Source organism: Gadus chalcogrammus, chromosome 8 (assembly GCF_026213295.1).
Source record: "Gadus chalcogrammus isolate NIFS_2021 chromosome 8, NIFS_Gcha_1.0, whole genome shotgun sequence".
NCBI lineage: Eukaryota > Metazoa > Chordata > Actinopteri > Gadiformes > Gadidae > Gadus > Gadus chalcogrammus.
The window spans coordinates 26,664,583-26,682,220 of record NC_079419.1 but is presented as its reverse complement, the minus strand read 5'-3'; the positions used below and the strand labels follow the sequence as shown (position 1 = coordinate 26,682,220).

Sequence of the window (17,638 nt, the reverse complement as noted above, 5' to 3'; positions counted from 1 at the left end):
GCCCCACAGGGGTGTGTCCTCTCCCCGCTGCTCTTCTCCATCTACACCAATGACTGCACCTCAAAGAACCCGTCCGTAAAACTCCTGAATTTTGCAGATGACACCACCGTCATTGGTTTGATCCAGGATGGTGATGAGTCTGCTTACAGACAGGAGGTGGAACAGCTGGTCCAATGGTGCGGTCAGCACCACCTGGTGTTAAACCACAACAAGACTGTGGAGATGACAGTGGACTTTCGGCGAAGTCCCCCCCCACTCCCCCCCCTCACCATCCAGAACGACACAGTGTCCACTGTCGATTCCTTTAGGTTCCTAGGTACAACCATTTCACAGGACCTAAAATGGTGTCCCCACATTTACAGCAGAGGTTATACTTCCTGCGACAACTAAGGAAGTTTAATCTGCCTAAAGAGCTGCTGACCACCTTCTACTCAGCCATCATCCAGTCTGTCATCTGCACCTCGATCACTAGGGATGGGAATTTATAAGAATTTCACGATTCCGATTCCGATTCTCTTATCGATTCTCATTGGGTGAGAAAATAAGTACAAATGTGTTTGTTTGTATTAAATCTCTTTAATATCTGATCAGAAGTGCGTCTAGTATTAGGAAATTGTACATTTTCAAATCAATTGGTCTAGACAAAAAAATATATGTTTGGCTTTTTAAGCCCAAATGCCATCATTATGTGCCATTAAACTAAAAACGCAGACTGAAAACAGTCAAGTAAGAGCTTGTGCCTTTTGAAATGCGAACAGTGCTCATTTGCATTCAACTTGTAACAAAATTCAACCCACATAAACAAAATGAAGTATTGATTAGACAGACATTTATTAGATGTGCCTACCTAATAAACCGTTGGAACACACACGACCGGAAACCATAGCAACGCTGGTAAACAAACCCCGAGAAGCCCAATCCCTATGAGAGCTCCGCACGCTACGGCCATCCGGAGGCGCACAGAGCTTTTGGCCGGGATATTATATATATACAATTATATTATATTATATACTATTATATATAGAGCTCCGGGAGTCGCAAACTGCAACAATCACTTTCTCCTCCATGCTGCAGTTCACCCCGGACTGCACTGCACTGAGTTTGACGGTTGAACGCTGATTGGCTGTTACGTTACACATGTCAATCAGTTGTCACGCTGTTGAACGCTGATTGGCTGTCATCACGACAAAAACTTGTCGCCGGTTTTCTCTCGCGAAAAATTCGCCCGATATGCGTCTCTACGTTCACTTTGTATGGGATCTTGTCGCCCCGTCGCGTTTGGTGTGAACGCACAATGCGCTTCTTCCTCGGCGGCGCCATGTTTGCTGCGCTCTGAACCAAAACAAAGCAGCGTTTGTGTGACGTCATGACACATTTGTCGCGACCGGAACCGATAAGCGGAATCGTTAAGCAGGCTTGCTAATGATGCCAAGGAATCGGTTGACTAGGCACCGGTTCTGAACGAGAACCGGTTCTCGATTCCCATCCCTATCGATCACTGTCTGGTTTGGGTCAGCCACCAAACGGGACAGGGCCAGACTGCAACGGACAATACGGGCTGCGGAGAAGATCATTGCAGCTGACCATCCCACCATTGAGGACCTGTACCAGTCCAGGGCCCCGTTTCCCGATAACGATGGATCTTCGCTCGTACGATCATTCTCCCGATGGATCTTGCGATCCATCGATAATTTCTTTGGAGCGTTTCCCGAAACTCCTCTTAACGTGAACGCGCATTCGCTGCACTCACGACGTCGTAGGATTGTAACTGTCTACTGACACGGTGCTGAAATGGGCTCCGTAGGAGGGGGAGACGCAGGAATGTCGCAGGAAAATTGTGTTAAAAAGGGTTAAAATATATCCCCATCAAGGACAACAGCAGAGTAGCCTACAAAAAAGATAGACTGCAATTATATGAATGCATGCAAGACATTAAAACACAATTGATTAGGCTTAAACCGACATATATCAGTCCTAATCCTGAATGCACTGTGCGTTTCACGGCATTTTCCCCCCTTAAATAATTCCTCTTCACACCTGTGAATAACCCGGGAGACGTCCATGATGAGGAATACAACGAAGCCCACCGTCTGACCCGGTGCATCGTTGAGCGCACGATCGGGAGGTGGAAGTTGCGCTTTAGATGCCTTCACAAGTCAGGCGGAGGGCTCCAGTTTTCGCCGGCCAAGTCATGCGCCGTGATATGTGTGACGGCTATGTTGCACAACATTGCAGCTAAGGCTGGGGTGGCATTGCTTGAACCGGAGGACGCTGAGGACGATGACGACGAGGAAGATCGGTGTGAGGACGGCCTCCCTCATAACTAGGCTACGCGGCTGGTTTTCATGCGCGTCGAAGAGTGATTGAGACTTTTTTTTAACCCCCTCCACCCTCCCACATGTCACTAAACATTCCCGTCAACGTGACCAATCCCCACCATATCCCAGCCTTTTGCCTGCTCCTTTGCTTGTTTTTTATAATTTATTTTATTTCTTTATTTTTAATTTTTTTTAATTTAATTTTATTTTTTACATTATTTTATGCTACGTTTTATTTTGGCCATTTTAACATCTTTATTAATTACGAAACTAAGAACATAAAGGCGCAATGCGTTTTAATAAAACGCATCCAATAGACGGAATGTCCGATGGTGTCGCCACTGAGGCTATAGCTGACGATGCTCTTAGCGTCCTACGAGCACCTACGAGCACCCCTGGAGCACTCGTTAGCTACGAGCGTTTTCAAGACGTTCGTTCCCCACGATGCTTTCGGGAAACGCGGTGAAAACTCTACGATGCCCTTTCGACGCACTTCACGATCCACTTAGGCTAACGACACTTTCGGGAAACGGGGCACAGGGTCAGGAAAAGGGCAACAAGAATCGCCCTAGATCCCTCACATCCTGGTCAGAAATTGTTCAACCTCCTTCCCTCGGGCAGGCGATACAGGGCACTGTTTGCCAAAACCAGCCGACACAAAGTCAGCTTCTTTCCCCAAGCAGTCTCTCTGTTGAACGCCCAGAATTAGCCCCCACCCTCTATTTTATTATATTATTATAATTATTATTATTTATTGTATTGTTATTCTGTATACTTAAAGGGGTAGTTCGGAATTTTGGACATAGGGCCTGATTCCGAAGTGAGCATTGGTATTCTATATCACTGGAGACAGTTTAACACATTTCATTCAGTCCTTCTAGTTGCAGAGTTCGCTCGTGCTAGGCTAGCGCAAGTCAACGGGCAATGCTAGCCTGCTATTAAAAACAGTCTTACCCACTCCACAGTACACCCGAGGTAAATCAATTATAACGACAGACTATAAATCTAAATGTCTGTTTATAGAATAATGTTAGAAATAAAACCAACCTTGCATTGCATTGCATTTTGAGGGAATTGCGGGGGTCTCAGCAGCAGTGTTTATATTCCTGTACGTAGGCTACGGCAGCGGCGGACTGATACCTAGGTTACCTGCCGCTGTCATTGCTACAAACGCATAGTACAGTGAACGAAGGAATTCTACAAGCGTATTAAATTAACAAGATATGGCCACGTTTGGAGGAGTTAGCGATGCATCTGCTTTTGAAGACGATTGTGAGGAATTTGTTGTTACAAAGTATTTGCGATGCTTCCGATTTTTTTATGTATTTTTATGTATTTTATGTATTCATATAGTATTTATGGAGTGTCGTCCATGTACGAGCCGGTATTTTTGATGTCAAAGCCAGCCGCAACAAGCCACAGTTGAGTCCTTTCTGGATCTCACACTGGAAATTGGTGGAAACTTTGTGGTGGCCATCTGTACCGTTTATTTCTACAATTTCTAAAAGCACACTGAACCATCATGTTGCCTAGTCGTTCAATTGCGCTTCTGTCCCACGCTTCTCTGTTTACGTTCTTCTGTCGTGATTCGGTTACAAACCTAACTAGCGCATAGTAGAATTCCGCTTCTGCTGAGAAAGTAGTCCCTCGATGATTCATGCGATGCAAGGTTAGTTTTATTTCTAACATTATTCTATCAACACAGACATTTAAATCTATAGTCTGGCGTTATAATTGATTTACCTCGGGTGTACTGTGGAGTGGGTAAGACTGTTTTTAATAGCAGGCTAGCATTGCCCGTTGACTTGCGCTAGCCTAGCACGAGCGAACTCTGCAACTAGAAGGACTGAATGAAATGTGTTGAAAACTGTCTCCAGTGATATAGAATACCAATGCTCACTTCGGAATCAGGCCCTATGTCCAAAATTCCGAACTACCCCTTTAACCGTTTATTTATATTTATTATTATTAATTTTTTTGTACTGTTTTGTGTTTTGTGTTTTTTTTCTTTTTTATATATTAACAATAGGTAAAATGTTGAGTGTTGTACATAGAGAGCAAAGGGACCGAAGTCAAAGTCCTTGTTTGTTCGCAAACCTAGCCAATAAAGCTGAATCTGAATCTGAATATGATTGGCCGTCGCGGATATTTCTGCAAGAAATAATATACTAGCTACATGGAGAGGTCTGATAGTATCACCAAACATTGAAAATAAGTTTGAAATATACTCATGTGAAGAGAGAGGAGTTAAAACACATCTACATTAATAACAGCGCCCCCTAGAGGTCAAAGGTCACCAGATTCATTGGGTGTCCTCATGATGATGTCATGGGTCTATGTACCAAGGTTGGTTACGATATGTCAAAGGGCTGCTGAGATATCGGCTTACTTCCTGTTTGGCGACTTGCCGGTCAAATTTGATTGGCTGTAGCGGGCAAACGGTTTTGAATTTGAAAAATCTAGTCAATGTTTTTTGTCAAGCATGGCCTGAAGATCATGTGTGCCAAGTTTCGAGATGATTGGAGAACATTTGTGATAGGAGATGCATTTTGAAGGTTTTTGACATAAACCAAGATTGCGGAAAAATCCCTCAGGGCTCAAAATGACGTCATAGGGTGCTTGGAACTCGGCTTGGACCAAGGCTTCCAATGATCCCTTGTTTGTGAATATTGGACGAATGGGTCAAAAGTTGTAAACATGAATGCATGTCCAACTTTGACCTGTTGGTGGCGCTAGAGCTGATGAGCTAGCGACCTCAAATTTCCTCCTGAACCTGTGTGCCAAATTTCACAACTTTTCGGCAAGGCGTTCAATGGGCTGCCATTGACTCCAATGGCAGGTAAATAATAATAAGAAAACGTATGAAAACAATAGGTTGTCTCGCAGCTTCGCTGCTTGACCCCCAAAAACGTATGAAAACAATAGGTTGTCTCGCAGCTTCGCTGCTTGACCCCCAATAAGAAAACGTACGAAAACAATAGGTTGTCTCGCAGCTCGCTGCTTGACCCCCAATTAGCAGGTTCTCAATAGTATTTCAATTGAAGGGGGGCGCGAAAAATTTTCTGACTCCTCGAATGACAGAAAATAGTTGAGAACCACTGAGTTACATTAATAAGAATATTCTCACAGTGAATAGAACATGATAATTACACATTAAAATAACAATGCATACCTCATTAGCCGCGTTAACTCCAGGGAGTGAAACAGGTTACACAGAGCCAACTTCTCTCCCATGTGTCTCTCATTGAACTAATGAATGTAATGATGTTACCACTTATCTCAACGAGCGGCAGTTGGCTCTGCAAGCGCTGCATGCTCTGATGCTGGTGCTACATCAATAAAACGTCTGCACCTCAGAACAATAGTTCCGCAATGCACTACATAAACAGGTCATTTTGTAAACATATTTCAAAATAAAAGAAATGCAGATAAATTAAAAGGATATATTTAAATGTGGTCTCATACTTAATAAAACTATTATTTTATGTAACTTCAAATTAATCGAATAAACCAAAATTGTGAAACTGCTGCTACAACATGAATAATGTGTGGTATATACTGATGTGTGTTGACAAACATGGATGAGTGATGTGTGGTATATACTGCTGTGTTTTCATCTCCAGGCTCAGATTGTTCTGCTAATCATCCTCCTGGGGGCCATCGTTAACTACTTCATGGGGACCTTCCTCACTGTGGAGGAAAAGGAACCCAAGGGGTTCTTCGGCTACAACTGTGAGTCTGGTTCTCTCTCCTCCTCTGGTATCCCCTGGATCTCCCACCTCCTTTTCTGATATCAGCCGGATCTCAAGTGACATCAAACAGCATTTACAAAACATTGAAAAAGATTTTCCTTTACTACAAATCCACACACGCATAACTCGCTCCCCATGTGTTTTAAAGGGTTCCTAAGTTGCTCATTTGTATCTATGGATCCATCATGTCCGCCTATTCTGTCCGTCAATTTTAGCGGTGATATATTTATTTTAGCTTTTTTTTACAGAATAATAACAATTTGATGTGTTTTCAATTTATGTACAATTCAAGTTACACGCAAGTAGTTTGCCCTCAACCTTCTTCCTGTGAGAAAGTGTTTTGTTCTAGTGGCCTTCGGAAAGGTCTGTGTATCGGTGCTTATTGCCAGGGTACATACAGGAACGTTCAACAGGGGTATCAATATAATCTGTGGAACATAGGAAAATCTTTCCCATCTTCTTACCCTAGCTCCTTCTCTTCCAACTAGCGGCCATCTTCCTGGAAAACTTGGGCCCAGACTTCAGAGAGGAGGAGTCCTTCTTCTCCGTGTTTGCTATTTTTTTCCCAGCAGCCACTGGGATCTTGGCGGGGGCCAACATCTCTGGTGACCTCACTGTGAGTCCGTATTCCACCCCTCCCTGTTGCTTCACCTTTTATACCATAGACATCTTATATGATAGACGGAGCATCGAATGCTACCGCCTACTGGCACTGACGAGACGCGGGGCCGCCATCTTGGAGTGATCATCCGCTCCACTCAGTGTAATCCGTTTGGCTGGAGCAATGAACTGTCAGCGCATTTAATTAATCATACCTCACTGAATACCACTGATTTTCATGCAGTGTTTTGTCATACGTGCAGCTATGATAAAGGCCACATGGTTTGGCGTGTTTTATTATTCAATACCAATTGTACCAATAGTACAGTAATGTTAAATCTTACTTGTGAAAAGTAATCCCCCGATTCCTATTGTGGATGGTCCGCCGATTTGAGCAGGAATACGCTGGACAACGGCCCGGCATCCTGTTTCTGCTGCTGTTGCTGCTCCCGGTTGACCACTCCAAGATGGCGGCCGTATTTCTCGCGTCCCAGCAGCCAATGCTCCGTCTATGCTATAAGATGTCTATGTTTTATACCTCCAGCCTCAACACTAGCACCGTTATTGTTATGACATTGCACAGGTATGAAGCTCAATAGAAGGAATATCTAGGCTAAATGTATTCTAGCCAACTGCAGCAAGATTTTTGTTATCTTGGTTAGCAGATATCTTCTAGATCACCCCTGATGTTGTTCCACTGGTTAGCATCTGGTCTGTTGCCAGTGATCACTAACATGCTAGTTAGAATTAGCACCCAACAAAAAAGCTTCTAAAATCAGTAATGCTGATGATTATATGATAGATTCTTCTTACAGACGTCTGTACTTTTTAAAGTGTTGCATCTGCGTGCAAATAACTGCCAATCTCATTGACAAGGTCAGGCACATCTCCAAAGCCCAGGTGGCACACATAATATTTGCCCTGAAATCACAACTGCATATCTGTACGCTTGAACTGCAGGGAAACCAGGGGCCGTATTCACAAAGCATTTTATCTTACCGCTAGGAGTGCTCCTAACTCGCGCTAAAACATTTTACGTAGGAGTTTTTTCTTAAAAGTTATTCACAAAGCCGCTGAGACCTACTCTTACTAAGGATAAATCACAAAGAGTGAACTAAGAGTGACGCGCCGTTGCTATGGATTACGTCAATTCTCGTGCACGAGTTTAGAAGCGGTCAGTTCGGTGATTGGTTGTTCAGACGAGCCCACTGAATCACCGAAAAACAAGGAAATAGCCTAGGCTAGAAATGAATTCCTATTAAGTAGTTATAGTGCAGTTAGCAGAATACACGCATGATGACAATTTTGTGCAGACCACGATAATGACGTTGTAGCCTGCACGTTCAAGAGAGAGAGAAAGCAAACAATAAAAATACGTAAAATCTAAAAGAAAATAAATGTTACGAACTACCCAAGTGTTGACTGATTTGTGCCAAGGTGTTTACCTAAAATGTGTTTTCAAAGTGATCCCTAAATGCCAGTCCACTCGGTTCCACACGGCCAAATTCCTTGTAATGTTGATTGCCATCATCATCATCATCATCATCGTCTGGCTGTGGAATGTTCCTCCGCTTGCAAAGGTTGTGTAGAATGGCACATACAGTGATTACTGTGCTTGCCCTCTCTGGGGTGAGGCGTATTTCGCCGTGGAGGACATGAAACCGACGTTTCATCTGCCCAATTCCTCTCTCCACAACATTTCGTGTATGTTTGTGTGCTCGCAAAGAGCCAATACGATGTGTTTTACGCATAGGACTAAGCGTAATCTGCGTAATCACTTACATGTTACACTGTAACTGTGCTCCCGGTTGTGGATTAAGGTAGGGTGTCTAGAGCCACGTCTTGCATGGATATTCACTGTCACCCAGCAAGTGACACCCAACTCCTATATCTCAAAAAGCTGCCTCAGACCGCTCACCATTAAAATGCGCGAATCATGGGTAGCTGAAGATCCAGGCCACTTTGAAACAACATCCAGTAGGCTATGTTAAAACTTGCATCAAAAACAACCTGCGTGTTGATGGAATGCACTTTCTTCCTATTGACGAACACGTCCTCGTCTTTTGATGGCGCAATTATTTTTATTTTTTATAAGTTATATATATTTTTTTATAATTTATAATTTTTATAACATTTTATTTCGGGACTAATCGGAATATTCCTGTTAGTCGGGGATGTTATTGCATCGCGCATTAACTCCACAATAAATTGAATACCCTAACATTTCGTCTCGCAGGCATTTTACGATTCTTTGTGAATAGGTCTTACTGAGTTAGGAGTCCTCTTGAGGACTTTTAAGCTCTCCTAGACTTAGGTGCTACTTTTAGTCCTAAAATACTTTGTGAATTGCTCTTAGTGAAAAAAGTTAGGAGTCCTAAATTTAAGAGTGACACGCCCATTATTTTTAGGAGTTACTCCTAAATTCGCCAGTTAGGACCTACTTTTAGCCCTAAGATCCTTTGTGAATACGGCCCCAGGTGTAGAGAGAGTTCATGAGCTGATGCAGGCCAGGTGTGAACAGTTGAGCTGGGGCAGGGACAGCACAGAGCAACAGCTGTGACTATGACAAATAAACACGTAAATAAAAACTGGTACCAGTGACCGAATCTTACGTGCGGCCAACAAAAACCACAAACAAAATACTTTGGATACACAAATACAACTTTTTTTGTTCTTTATGCACCACTGTAGGACAAAACACAACGCATTTACACAGTCATTGTGATCTGGGTACTAACATGAAGAGTCTTACATTTAACAGTTCAAATCAACATATTTTTTTGTAAACTTTATAGTTAACTTAATGTCTTGAGGGGAAACCCATTATCGGGTTGACGCGAATGACCTCTAACCTCTTAAATCCCCCCCCCCCTTCCCCAGGACCCTCAGTCAGCTATCCCTAAAGGCACCCTGCTGGCCATCGTTATCACTGGCATCACCTACATCGCTGTCGCTCTCTCCACAGGTAAAGTCCCCCGAAAGAAAGGAGTTTAGGATTGACTTCATATCCAAATGTTCTCAGTCCACCTGTATGGTCATTAATCAAGTCGCCCTGAAAATTCCCATTGTGTCAATGAAATTTCTCTGTTTTCATTGTCTTACCACTACCTACTCCTTAATGACTTGTCTCTGTATTCACTGTCTTACCCCTACCTGCTCATAATGACCTGTCTCTGTATTCACTGTTTAACACTTACTAATTCCTTAACGACCTGTCTATTAGGGATGGGCAAAATGATTCTTTTCCGGGAACTAGTTCTTTCAGTTCAGTTCACTATAATGATTCGTTTATTTGATTTGGTCGTTTTGATTCGTTCGTTACGTCTAATTACATCTTAAAAAAAACTTTTTAGTTGGTCATGGGTCCGGATAGGATCGTCAAGACCGCAGTCCGCCGTTTGGAGATGCCTGCTATATAGTATATCAAACGTCCCACCAATAATTATACCACTTGCTTACTCTCTATATTTCATTCATGGTTTTACATTTATAATTTTATTTTACTTTACATTTGATTATTCATTGTTCAGGCATTACAGAACTTGCATGGTCATAAATAAAAAATACGAACTGCAGTTTAATTTCTTTGTTTGTTCTTAAATTGACGTAGAATGGAGCAAAGACTCCTGGGATTGGGAAATGCATTTATCCAATAAACAGATGGAGGTCAAGTCTATTTTCGAAAAAATGTAGGGGGATATATGAGTGGCCCCACGTCGAATGGTATGACCCAAGATACGTCAGACAGAGAAAGTGCGCATATTCGACGGTACTGCCTTGTCATTGGTTTACCCAGGTGCCATTCCAACACCATTGCTACCTCTCATTGGCTGAATCTTTGAGAAAGTTGTAGACTCAATCAATATAAGTCGCGGGGATACGGAGCTCTATTCGTTCGTATATTTTATTTACGTGACCATATGTTTGGTTTATGTTAAAAAAAATGAATCAAAGAACCAGTTCTTCTTGTTTTGGGGAACCAGTTCTTGTCATTCACGTTCGGGATTCGTTCGTTGTAACGAATCAGTCGCGACCGACACATCCCTACTGTCTATGTATTCGCTGTCCAACCCCTACCTGCTCCTGAATGACCTGTCTCTGTGTTCACTGTTTAACACCTACCTGAACCTTAAAGGTTCCATGGCATGAAGATCTCACTTTAAGAGGATTTCTAACATTAATATGAGTTCCCCTAGCCTGCCTATCATCCCCTAGTGGCTAAGACGAGCACTAGGTATCCTGCTCGCCTTTGAAAAAATGGAATCTCAGGGACGCTGATTTGGAATGTGGCCCCATATGTCGTCATAAGGGGCCATGTACCTCCCCTTTCTCTGCCTTGCCCGCCCAGAGAATTTGGCCCGCAAATGAGACAATGAGCTACGATTGTGCGAGCGCCACGTGTGTGTGTGATTACACACACTATAAGTGTTGTACACTTCTTTGTTATTTGGATAACCATTCTGCTGTTGGTGTTATGGCGCATAACACGTCGGTTCTTTGACGTCTCTGGTATTTCCACAACAAGACTGTAGTTGGGGTTATCTCAGCCATGGTTTAGAAGGAATTAGGGGAAAGGAACTTTGGCATTGACTCCCTGAAGTACATGAACCAGGACATGGAGGAGAAAGGGATTGTTGCCCGAGATGTCTCCCGCTTGAGCCCCGCTTCCCGCTGCCCGCTAACGAGGGACCACCGCCTCGGTGCTGCCTGCTGCAGGAGGCGGTGGTGCCTAAGCGCTGACCGCTGCTGAGGCATTGGTCCCTCGGCAGAGAGGCTCCGGCGGGAGAAAATTGCGGTCAACAATCGTGGGCAACAATCCCTTTCTCCTCCATGTCGTGGTTCAGTCTACTTCAGATTGGTGTGGACGTGGAAGAACCAGAGACGTCGGAGAACCCGACGCCGTTGTTTGAGATTCAAAATATCGTCTGGAGGAGCACACAGGTTTTGGCCGTGATAATATATATTATATGATATAGATACCTATTTATAATATGATATTATTTAGATATAGAGCTCCAGGACTCCCGCGGGAGCACCCAGAGTGTTCTAGGATATGTACAGAATACGGCCAAAGGCTGTGTGCGCCTCGCCATTGCGATACATCCACTGTACACAGAGTGCATGGTACCGTGGCAGAAAGCTGCTCAGGGCTACACCCCTCCTTGACCTGCCTCTCTCCTCCACATTTGCATTAAAGCTAAAGACACCGAAACAGTGCGTTTGGGGAAAGTTCAATGTGCGACTGTCTCGTAGTGACTGTAATTCTGCACCACGGCTGAATTTCGGGAACGTATTCAAATACTGTTATAATACTAATATCTATATTAAAGCATCCATAAAGTAGCATGCCATGGGACCTTTAATGACCTGTCTCTGTATTCACTGTCTAATCCCTACCTGTTTATTAGGGGTCCAAGCCAACAGGTTGGATCCCTATTGTTTTTGTAAGGATTATTATTATTCCTATACTTCCTTCCCTAGAAGTGGTACCACAGCCCAAACCGTAAATGGTGCACACACGCCAATTGCATGACTAGATCCAGGTCCGTGAGTACTACGCAGACGACCAAATCCAGACACGCCGGTCCCTAGGTGGCGCTATACCAAGGAATACGCGTTTGGGGGTATAACTCCCACACCAAACCTCCCACAGTCAAAAACGTTATACACACAGATTCACTGGAGTCTGCTGCATCTTTTGGCCACGCCCATTTGCGTCCATGATTTTTTTTTTCCGCAAAATCACGAAAACCGCTAAACTGCCTTTTCCCTACCCCTCCCACATTTCTTGACCGATCGACATCAAACTTTGCACACGACATCTTCCGACGCACACCAAAAAATTGATTTGAACACTTTTTTGATCCGACCTTCGACGACGAAACGGTAGCGTTTTGAATATTGGTTAATTAGCTACGTTACACTTGGAAAATCATGAATCCAAAAAAAATCAAAAATTAGACATCGGATCGAGTTCAAATTTTACACACATGTCGGCGCTACCCTTAATGGCGTTCCCTAAAAAAATCGGAAATTTTCGGCACGATGAAAATTCTCGTTGGAAAATTACGCCACAATGCGGCGCCATAAACGAGGAAATTGTATATCTCCTAATTGGCCAAAGGGATGTTCTGAAAACGTGTTTGGGGATATATCTCCCACACCGAACCTCCCAGTCAAAACCTTTATATCCACAGGTTCACGGTAGCGTTTCGAACACATGCTTCGCGTTGTGCCGGCGAAATGCCCATTTCATGGACCCCTGCATAACTGCTTGCAGTTCTAGTTATGACTTGTCTCTGTATGCACTTTTTAACACCTACCTAATCCTTAATGGTCTGTCTCTGTATTCACTGTCCCACCCCTACCTGCTCCTGAATGACCTTTTTCTGTATCCACGTCTAACTCATACCCTGTCTCTTTACTGTCTAACCCCTACCTGTTCTATATGAGGTCTGTTTTTTGATTCACTTTGGTACCGTTCTCCTCTTCAGGAGCCTGCATCGTGAGGGATGCTACAGGTGACCTCAACGACACAGTGACGGACACGGTGAACTGCACGGACGCTGCCTGTACCCTGGGGTACGACTTCTCCATCTGCAAGGAGGGAGGCTGTCAATACGGCCTGATTAATGACTTCCAGGTACACACTATACACACACATTTGTACATTGGTGCACCTGTAGAGGAACACACCTGTACAGGACCTTACCTGTTTACTGACACACCGGGACAGGAACAGACCTGTAAACAAACACACCTGTAAGTGACCATGCCTCTGTACACAAACACATGATTGACAGGTCGTGGCCATCTTGTTGGCATAGATGTCAGTAAAACATTATTCAGCTTCTTCCATCTACAAGCCTCTTCAGATTGAAGTGTGATTAATGTTTGTTTTTGTGTGGGTGTGTTTTTTTGTGTATGTTTGAGTGAGAGAGAGCTATTCGAAACAATGAGACAAAGAATGGAAACTTTTGTTTGGAGTCACAAGGCTGATCTGAATGACACCAGTCAGCCTCCCCCCACACACACAGTTTTCTAGCAGACTACCAAACATTTCCCTGGTTTAGACATCTGGTCTATGTGGTTGGGCAGGTCATGAGGATGTTTATTTTGTGATTTGCAGGTCATGAGGGTGTTTTTTGTGATTTGCAGGTCATGATTGTGTTTATTTTGTGATTTGCAGGTCATGAGTGTGTTTTTTGTGATTGGCAGGTCATGAGTCTGGTGTCTGGGTTCGGTCCTTTGATCTCTGCGGGGATCTTCTCGGCGACACTGTCCTCCGCCCTTGCTTCGCTCGTCAGTGCTCCTAAAGTTTTCCAGGTCAGCCGGTCCCCCGTCCTGCACTGTTCAACACATCAGGTGTTGAACACCTGAGGTGCATTATTCAAGCCTGAATATACGTATATACATGCATAAGTCCTATTGTTTATAAAATAACAAACTTAAAGAATAACAATTGCACGTATTGATTCAATGAATGGATGGATGGATGATTTGTGGAGGGATGGATGATGGGTGGATGATTGGTGGATGGATGGATGGATGATTGGATGATTGGTGGGTGGATGGATGATTGGTAGATCGATGAATGATTGGGGGATTGACGGATGATTGGATGGATGATGGATGGATGGATGGATGATTGGTGGATTGATGGATTGTTTGTTTTGTGTCCCTCTAGGCACTCTGTAAGGACAACATTTACCCTGGACTTGGTATGTTTGCAAAGGGTTATGGGAAAAACAACGAACCTCTGCGAGGCTACGTACTGACCTTCTGCATTGGCCTGGCCTTCATCCTGATTGGTAAGCTGAATTCCTCCTACGATGACTCAGACATCATTGACAGAAAGCTACACAGGCCAATCCAGACTCACAGATCCAGGACTGACATTCCTGGTCATGAATACAGTCCAAGTAACAGTTGCAGGGCAACACTCAAGTATTTTAAAGCTGTTTGGGCATTTTTTTATCCTTAAGATTTATTTATTTTTGATTTATTACCATTTTGTAATTTTAATGTCTCAGTAAGCATGTACAAATTTTGAACCACAGAAAGTGATTGGTAGTAGTCTATTAAAACCATTAGGCATATAAAAAGTTCATATTTGAGACTATATCAGACAAAATGGGATCTCTAGCTACAGCAATTTATTCCCCTTTAAAATAGGTCTTTCTCTCTTTCCTAGCGGAGTTGAACATCATCGCTCCCATCATCTCCAACTTCTTCCTGGCGTCCTATGCTCTGATCAACTTCTCTGTGTTCCACGCCTCGCTAGCCAACTCCCCAGGTAACCCCTTGGAGTTAGTAACCTGTCACAGGAAACCATCTAACATAATTTTAACAAACCAGTCAGAACAGCTTTCAAACATTCAAACTTGATGGCCTAGCATAGACTTAAAGGTTGGGTATGGAATTCTCTTTTTTGGCCATTTTTGCAAAATTACTTGAAATACTTATCATGACCCACTTACAGCCACTGAGTTAGAAGTACAATAAATTAAATTAAAATTAAACAAGTCAATCATCTGTGGAACGGGCAGGGCTCGAAAAACTCCAGCCAATGATTTCCAGAACCACCGAGTGGCATTGGACAGTAAGTACGTCAATCAAACGGTCGTACTTCACTCCCCCTCCCCCCGCCGCGCGTGACCCCTTCGTACACGTACTCAAAGCTCGTGACCCAGAGCAAGCTTCTGTTTGTTGTTATCCTGCGGTAGCTACTGGAGCTAGCTAACTGGCCAATCCACATTTGGACCTAGCACTACAAGACAACCCTAAACTCCAACCTAGCTAGCCTGGATCGCTCTCGCGCATCTGTGTTCGCGCTCGTGCATGATTGCGCGTCCATGTACTTGGAATGGGTGGAGTCAGAGTCAGCGTTGAAGGAGAGGGGGTAGGACTATTTGAGTTGTGTATTTTCAAAATCTGCTGGCGTTTCGCAAATCCCATACCCAACCTTTAACCTAAGTAAACCAGCTAGCCTAGCTAAACCTAACTAAATAAGCCACCTGGCATAGCTAAACCTAATTAAACCAACTAGCCTAGCTAAACCTAACCCAAATAAACCAGCTAGCCTAGCTTAACCTAAACATAGCTGTAGCTTTATCGTCATGGTAATTTTTTGGAGCTGTGCTGCTTGACATTAGAGGATGACATTGACTGACATCAAAATCCCCCGTGTCCATGACAATCTCCAAAAGAAGGGAAAGCCTCAGAGCTCAAACTAATGTTGGACTACCCTGTTTCTTGCTTACCAACTGAAATATTTTCAATGTTGTCGCTGACATTTTTGACATTGCTCGACGCCAACCAATCACATTGCAGTCTAGCTGCGTATGTACTGAATAAACAGTTGTATTACTAATAAATAGTTAATAAATATTCAATGCAACTATACTGACAGACAACAATGGAAAATTAAGAAAACTTGCATTTCAGAATATCATCAGCTTTCTAAATAGGTGTTTGTATCCGTTACATCGTGATCGCTCCCTCCGGCGACCATCTGGCGAAAATGTTGATTCAGCCGAGGCTTGAGTCTAGACAGGCACTTGGAACCCCCACCCTTGCTCTGGAGCTGACCTCAACACATACCATGGACATGGGGCTTAAGACTTGAATGGGTCTATTTACCAGGACTGTGTTCTGCTGTTTCACCACAGGGTGGCGTCCCAGCTTTAAGTATTACAACAAGTGGGTGTCCCTGGCCGGGGCCGTGCTGTGCGTGGTCGTAATGTTCGTCATCAACTGGTGGGCCGCCCTCGTCACGCTTCTCATAGTCCTGGCCCTGTACATCTACGTCAGCTACAAGAAACCTGGTACAGACATGCACACACACACCACCTCTGGATGTGAACTGGTTTCTATTGGTTGCTAGAGTATTCTACTGTAGCTGTGAAGTCATTTATACTGGTTTATATGTTTTTCTAATGTAGATGTGAACTGCTTTCCACTGTGTTCTACTGTACGTTAAAACTGGTTTTATGCTTTTCACTACCCTGGTTCCACTGCATTGTAATGTTGATGTGACCTAGTTTCCGCCGGTAATAATAACATTGTGTTTTACTGTAGATGTGAACTGGGGCTCCTCCACCCAGGCCCTGATGTTTAATCAGGCTCTGACCCACTCCATCAATCTGACTGGGGTGGAGGACCATGTCAAGAACTTCAGGTCGGGCCGTAATTTACATGGCATAACATGGCATAACGTTGAAAATTAATGTATGAGTGTATTCTATGAAAATACCAACCACCTCAACATCAACCACCACCATCCTGTAGGCCCCAGTGTTTGGTGATGACCGGGTACCCCACGTCCCGCCCTGCCCTTGCCCACCTGGTGCACTCCTTCACCAAGAACGTGGGCCTGATGGTCTGTGGCCACATCAGGACTGTACGTACACATACGCATTCGCACTAGAGCACAATTATTAAAAAACACACAAGGGTTATTTTAGCATGAGCTATATCAGCATGTTGTGTAGCATTGCGCTATGTGTTAGCATGTTTTGTAAAATTGTGCTATGTGTCACCATGTTGTGTAGCATTGTGCTATGTGGTAGCATGTTGTGTAGCATTGTGTTATGTGTTAGCGTGATGGGTAGCATAGTGCTGTGTGATAGATGTTCTATCGGTACACCATGTGTTCCAGGTGACCCGCCGGCCAAACTTTAAGGAGCTGGCCCAGGACCACGCCCGCTGCCAGCGCTGGCTCCATAAGAAACACATCAAAGCCTTCTATACCCCTGTGTTCTCTGACAACCTGCGGCACGGAACACAGGTGCTCCTACAGGTAAACACAGCCAGGGGGTCCTCCCCTAAGGTTTAGTCAAATTGGCCCAGAACCTTATATATTCCACTATAATAATAATAATAATAATATATTATATTAATGTACACTACCGTATATATGTATATATCAGTGGAGGCTTCTCCATTAAGGAGAGGGAGGAAGATCCT

General features: G+C 43.8%; 1 protein-coding gene across 1 annotated transcript in view; it reads left to right on the top strand.

Annotated features, from left to right (window-relative positions):
- Positions 1-17,638, top strand: part of slc12a2l (solute carrier family 12 member 2-like) — a 132,038-nt gene that overhangs the window by 64,575 nt on the left and 49,825 nt on the right. The window contains exons 7-17 of the mRNA XM_056596289.1: positions 5,942-6,050; positions 6,559-6,686; positions 9,551-9,635; positions 13,165-13,313; positions 13,889-13,996; positions 14,358-14,481; positions 14,865-14,966; positions 16,342-16,497; positions 16,751-16,850; positions 16,961-17,072; positions 17,331-17,471. Coding sequence (XP_056452264.1) covers positions 5,942-6,050; positions 6,559-6,686; positions 9,551-9,635; positions 13,165-13,313; positions 13,889-13,996; positions 14,358-14,481; positions 14,865-14,966; positions 16,342-16,497; positions 16,751-16,850; positions 16,961-17,072; positions 17,331-17,471 — 1,314 coding nt within the window. The remainder of the gene's footprint in view (positions 1-5,941; positions 6,051-6,558; positions 6,687-9,550; positions 9,636-13,164; positions 13,314-13,888; positions 13,997-14,357; positions 14,482-14,864; positions 14,967-16,341; positions 16,498-16,750; positions 16,851-16,960; positions 17,073-17,330; positions 17,472-17,638) is intronic.